Source organism: Eumetopias jubatus, unplaced genomic scaffold, assembly GCF_037043125.1.
Source record: "Eumetopias jubatus isolate StellerSeaLion01/CBP00866 unplaced genomic scaffold, mEumJub1_p1.0 scaffold_8, whole genome shotgun sequence".
Classification (NCBI taxonomy): Eukaryota; Metazoa; Chordata; class Mammalia; order Carnivora; family Otariidae; genus Eumetopias; species Eumetopias jubatus.
This window is the reverse complement of record NW_028274814.1, coordinates 74503929-74509928: the sequence shown is the minus strand read 5'-3', so window position 1 is coordinate 74509928 and position 6000 is coordinate 74503929. Positions and strand designations below refer to the sequence as shown.

Here is a 6000-nt window from a genome sequence, read left to right as displayed (position 1 = left end):
ACATTACAGGAAAGGGCATTATTATTTCTGCCACAACGACTGTAAGCAAACATTTTCACATTTTCTGAAGGAAGTTTTAGTGTATGCAGATTTAACAGATAAGACCACCACATACAGGGATGAGGATAAAGGGACCAGTATGTTGGTAAAGTTTCTACATTCCAATTGAGGTGGTAGCACATAAACTTTAGAGTAGATGCTGAAAAGTTAAGTATGTATATTGTATTCCCTAGAGCATCAATTTAAGAAACTACACAAAAGATATAATTACAAGGCATATAGATAAGATGGAATATTAAAAATACTGGCTTTTAGTGGGTGGGAACCAAGATCTATTTATCATCCTACAAAGCACAGGAAAGTCCTAACAAAGAAGTATCCAACCTCAAAATGTCCATAGCTCTAAAGCTGAGAACCTCTGCCCAGGTTGATAACCATGCCCTAGCTAATACAATGACTCACCTTTCTTACAGTTTTCCAAAACTTTATACTTTCGTTTTATAGAAATAGCTCTCTCTCTCTGTAGTCATATTTTAATGGTTTCCATAACTTTAATTAGGTCACATAATTATAGGAGCAGGTTAAACTGCAATAATTTGGGGTATAAAATACTAGTCTTCTGGAGGGAGCATAAGTGTGTGTCTGTGTGTGTGTGTGTGGGGGGGGGGACTAGAGAAAAGCTTATCAACCACCAGCTTTCAGCATGTAATAGGTGAATGAGATTGGAGTGTACTCCTGATTCTGTGATTTGATTGAGTACCTGTAGGTTAGGAGAACTTCTACCTGTAAATATGTGTGTATATGTATATTTACTTTTCCTTCTTATTTTATCTTCCAGTAGAATTTTAAATAATGGGATTATTTAAAATTTATTTTATGTAACTTCTGTAGATACTTATTATAGCCCAATATTTTTGGATGTACGGCTATAGAAAAATCTTTAATTTTCTGATGAATTACTTCCTTTGAATTAATTCAATTCAATTAGATTATTTTTGTTTTGCAAATTTAGGAAATTTCATACAACAATACTTCATTAAGTACTGTAATATTCCTGTCTTAAATTTTACAAATTTCCAAGTGGAATTAAGTGGAAAATTTGATAGAGATACTTAAAAATTAAACTGAAAAAGTTTCCAGATTGTGACTTTTTTCCTTAAAAATTCCAACAATAAAGCGAAAAATGTCCCCCTCATCCCATTATAGTATAATGTAGTACATATGTCTCTGCTGGAGACTCAGACTCCGTTTTGGTAACTAGGTGTGTAGGATCCTGTTAGAGAATTCAGAATCTACTTGTTTGGATGGAAAGTTAAACTCAATTGATCTTTGGAGCAATTAACATTTTAATCACTTTTGAAACTCTTACTTTCCAGTATGGGCATTGAATGTCATTATTCAAAATTTACCTCAAAATTTTAGGGCTATGTTGAAAAATATTATGTACAATTGACCTTAAGCATACTTTTTTGCCCGTTGAGAATTAGGTCTTAGATGTCCTTACTGTTTTAGCCCCAGCATGAGAAGGGTGAGAAGGGTGGGTAGAGCCTGCTTGAGTGTGGTCAACAACAGGGTGGCTCTTCTCTCTTGCCCAGGCTGTGCCTTCTGCTTAATTCTCTTCTCTCTTTTTCTCTTATCCATCCATCCATCCATCCATCCATCCATCCATCCATCCATCCATCCATCCATCTGTTCATCTACCTACCTATCATCTATCTCTTCTTTTCGGTGTGAGCTGGCACGCTGGCTCTGGTGCCCTATTCTCCTGCTGTGTGTGCTTGCCCTGGAGAACCCGAGTCCGGTTCTCCGCGTTGTTTGGCAGGGGGCGCGCGAGGTCCCGGAGCTGTCCAGCAGTTCCAGGATAAGTTCTCCCCTGCGCGCTCCGCGCTAGGGAAGCTCTCCAGCGCCCCGCCCCGGGCACGGAATCTTTCCCCCAGGGCTGCTAGGGCTTCCCAGGCTCGCCACCCGCCTCTGCCAGTCTCTCTGTACTTCGTCCAGCCCCACCTCGAGAGTCTAGCTTGCTTTGGCAGCCCTCCTCCGCATGCCCCGGAGAGGAAGTTCCTTTTCCAGTCTCCGGGGCTGCTTCGGAGCCCAGTGCACGATTGTACGCCGGCTTCCCTCCTTTGCCTAAAGGGCGGCCGAGCGGGTCTCCTAGCCTCGCCTTCTGCGACTGGGTGGTCCTTTTTCTCCGTCCGTCTTTCAAGACACTTGCCCGAAATCGAGGGGTGAGAGCAAAGACCGCCCATCAACTTAGCATCTTGAATTTAAACCTTTCCCGAAAGAAGGTTGGCGTTGCCTGGGTCAGCGAGTGAGGGAGGTAGGAGGGCGCGGCTGCAGCAGCTCCGGGGCTCGCCGGACGGGGCTTGGAGCCCGGGCTGGAGAGGAACTCGCAGCGCCGGGCCTCGCCCTCGGCGGTCCCTCCCTGCCCCTCCTCTCCCCGCCTCCCCGGGCCTGCCCCTCCCGCTCCCGGGGAGCCGTCTCTCCTCCGCTCGTCTCCGGCGCTCTCTCCATTGTCTCTGCCTTTACAACAGGTTCGCGCGGCTGGGGAAGACGGGCGGGTGCGGGGCCGCCCCACCCCCGGCTTTCTTGGGGCCGCCTCCCTTCCTCTGGGTGTGCGTGCCTTCTGCTGCTTTTATTCAGCTCTGGAGCTAATTCCCCAGCGGAGCAGCCCCCGAGCGTGCCCGACCCCTCCCTCTGGGCCCCCGGGCTCTGCCCGCGCTGCTGCCTCCGCTCTGCATGTGGGAATGATGTGCGCATTGGAGGGTCTAAGTTCTTCACGTGTCTGGGGGGTCTTCCCATTTTTTTCTTAGGAAACCAAATCGTATTAATACCACTAATCAGTAAATGCGAGGCAGCGGCAGGAGGCACAAACGCTATTTTCCCGCTTGATTCCGAGAACCTCTTCGATTTTTATTTTTATTTTTTAAAGAGGGAGACGATGGACTGAGCAGATCCACACCATGGAGTCTCGGGTCTTACTGAGAACAGTCTGTTTGATCTTCGGTCTCGGAGCAGGTGAGTGGCCCAGAGCTGGGGAGAGGGGAACGGATGGCCCTCGCGTCGGGGCAGCCGGAGCTGACTGGGGACGCCTTGCTTTTCCTCCACCCGAAATAGGTCTGGAGTGGGAAGCTTGGGGTCGCGGGTGGGTTTGGATTTGGATTTTTCTGAAGCTTGCCTTGGAGACGCCAGGGACGGTCACACCCCTAGTCCAGGGACTAAGGGCCGAGGGGGAACTTTGCACTGAGAGGGGTTTAAAGTAGGTCAGGGAGATGGGACTGGGTGCTCCGCTATTTAAAGCTTGGCTGCTGATCTCAGGTAAGGCTTTGCGCTGTGGAGGGAGTCGCCTCTCTCGTCAGTTCCCAAATCTGTCTCCAAGACGCGGTTTTTTGCTGCCCAAGAGGAAGAGGCTTGTATTTTGATGGAGCTTTTTCTTTCTCCCCCCCCCCCCCCACCAGTTTGGGGGCTTGGTGTGGACCCCTCCCTACAGATTGACGTCTTAACAGAGTTAGAACTTGGGGAGTCCACGACTGGAGTGCGTCAGGTCCCCGGGCTGCATAATGGGACGAAAGCCTTTCTCTTTCAAGGTATGGAGTGCGTGCCGAATCCCCAGTGCGGTTTCAGTTCGGGTAACCCCGGAGGGAGTTGGCCTCACAGCTCCTCCTAACTTCTGTATTGCCTCATGGATGGCAGTATCTGGAGCTGAGACATGGAGGGGTTAACGTGACACACACACACACACACACACACACACACACCCCTTCCATCTCTTTTTAAGGGGTTTGGTTTTTCTCGCCTCCCTCCTCCTCCTCCTTACTTTGTACTCTTGCCAGTTCTAATGGATAGTTCCTTAATTACTGTACAGAAACTCCAATGGCAGATGGTTGATTTTAGAGTCTGGGGAACAATGAATTATAGCACAAACGCCTCATTTGGGTGAAATTGATTTAGGTAGAAAATAGGATAGCTTAATCTTAGTTAAGACACAGCTCTGAAAGTTTCAGGTACAATGGTGCCTGGTTGGGAGGAATATCTTTATGTGGAGTAGCTTTCTGGAAAAATGAATACCTCTCAATAGTTTTATCTACTGTATATCACAAACATACTATATTTGAAATGACTCCTCATTGAAAGATCATGATTCTACTCTATCAATGTCAAGACAAAGAATAATATTCTCTTAAATATTATTTTGAAATCTTTCAAATAAATTTTAATTCAAAGGTATATCTTGTATCACCATTAATCATATACTTAATATTATAGAACCTTTCTTTTTTAAATCAGTGGGTGTTGGCCATGCATAAATGTCTACATTTTAATTTATATTTAAATGTGTAGTCAGAAGCAAATTCCAATACATCAAGCCATCACCTTGATTTACCAAAGCTTTTGAATATCGTTTGGTTTGTGGAAAGATGTAACATGAGATTCTAAAAGGTGGCTAAATACATACAGAAAGATTCATTTCACATATGGTGAAGTATAGATGAAGGCAAAAGAGAAATGAAGTTTGGTTTAACATATCTAATGGACTGACTGAAGCATCTTCTCCCCAGACACCGAGATTTTTCTTTTGTGATTTTGATACCATGAGTTCAAGAGAAGTGCAACTCATAACTACTAAAGAGTTGGATATGCAAAATAAAACCACTTCAGCAAATCTGCCACCAAGATACAGGCATAAAATAAAACTTGAATGTCTCTGTAGTGGTGTTGTTGCCTGATATAACCAGTATGTGTCACCATGGACAGTAACACTACAGCTTACAATAAGAAAAGGAGGAAATTGATGTGTTGCATTTATTTAAAACAAGTTTAGTCTTCTAAAAAATTAAAATGTAATTTTCTGTTTTAATTATGGTGAGCCCACTAAATGTTTTTATTGTAACAAATATTTGTGATAATATTTTATTTACCTAAAGGTCTTTTTTGGGGAGGGTTGGCGATGCAGCTTAGATTTTGAATTCCTTAAAAACAATGACTAAATTTAATAAAGGAAATAAGACCAGAGTGTCAGCAAAATTCACAAAGTGGAATACAAGTGTCATTAGGGTTAAGCTTCTGTTTTTTCTTTCTTTCTTCTTTTTAAAATCTCTGATTTTCAATCCCTGTGAATTGGAAGCAAAGTTATCTCAGGTCTGCTAATTTGAGTAACTGGAAAGTTTTACAGAAGCTAAAGCTCCTAATAAACAAATGGTGTTGAAGTGCCCTTAAAATTTCCAAAGGTCCTTTAAATTATACTAGTGTTCTTCTTAGTTTCCTCTGAAGAGTATCTGAGCTGTCACAACTAGAAACCCTCAAGACTGTGCAGTTTATGGTCTCATGCTAGACAATTAGACAATTTCTAGGAAATAGTCTAAGGCATTAATATCTTTTCCTGGTTAAGTTTTTTAAAGGAGTGTTAAGTCTTCATCTTTATTTAAATTGCCAGTTCTTTAAGGTAGGCATTGTGTTGCAAATGAATTGTCCGTTGTAACTACATATCAGGGCACATAGGTGAATTATTTTTATGTCCTTGTTGGTACCAAGCCCTACACTTAGAGTAAATGCCTAACAAATACAGTTTTTGAGATTTGAAGATGTAAAATTTCGTTTCCTGCCAAATTATGAACCTTATTTCATATAGCCAGTCACTCAGCAAATATTTGCTACCTGCTGTGTTCTCAGTAAGCATATATTACTGATCTACTGATTATGCTCTAATAACTTCTCTTATTCTAAGACTCAGGTTATGAATTGACAACAGGTGGATCTTTGGCTCTGTCTGGTAGTTTTGCATTACCTGTTAAAAAGTCAGTTCTGACTCCTACTGCTTCTCTGGGATTCCATGGGTTTTAGAGAGACAAAAGCTTTCAGACTCTGGAGATTTTATGGATTTGATTTATGGTGAATTCAGAGTGCTGCAGATATTTTTGTATAGTGTGTAAAATGTCATAGTAGGATAGTAACAAATTTCAAAACCTGTGAGATGCTCTCAGATTTCATATGAACCTATCAGAT

The 6000-nt window shown here is 43.0% G+C and overlaps 1 protein-coding gene across 1 annotated transcript in view; it reads left to right on the top strand.

Annotated features, from left to right (window-relative positions):
• Positions 1-2117: 2117 nt before the first annotated feature.
• Positions 2118-6000, top strand: part of NELL2 (neural EGFL like 2) — a 323780-nt gene continuing 319897 nt past the window's right edge. Inside the window, exons 1-3 of the mRNA XM_028123096.2 lie at positions 2118-2225; positions 2930-3015; positions 3456-3584. Coding sequence (XP_027978897.1) covers positions 2961-3015; positions 3456-3584 — 184 coding nt within the window. The 5' untranslated portion in view covers positions 2118-2225; positions 2930-2960. The remainder of the gene's footprint in view (positions 2226-2929; positions 3016-3455; positions 3585-6000) is intronic.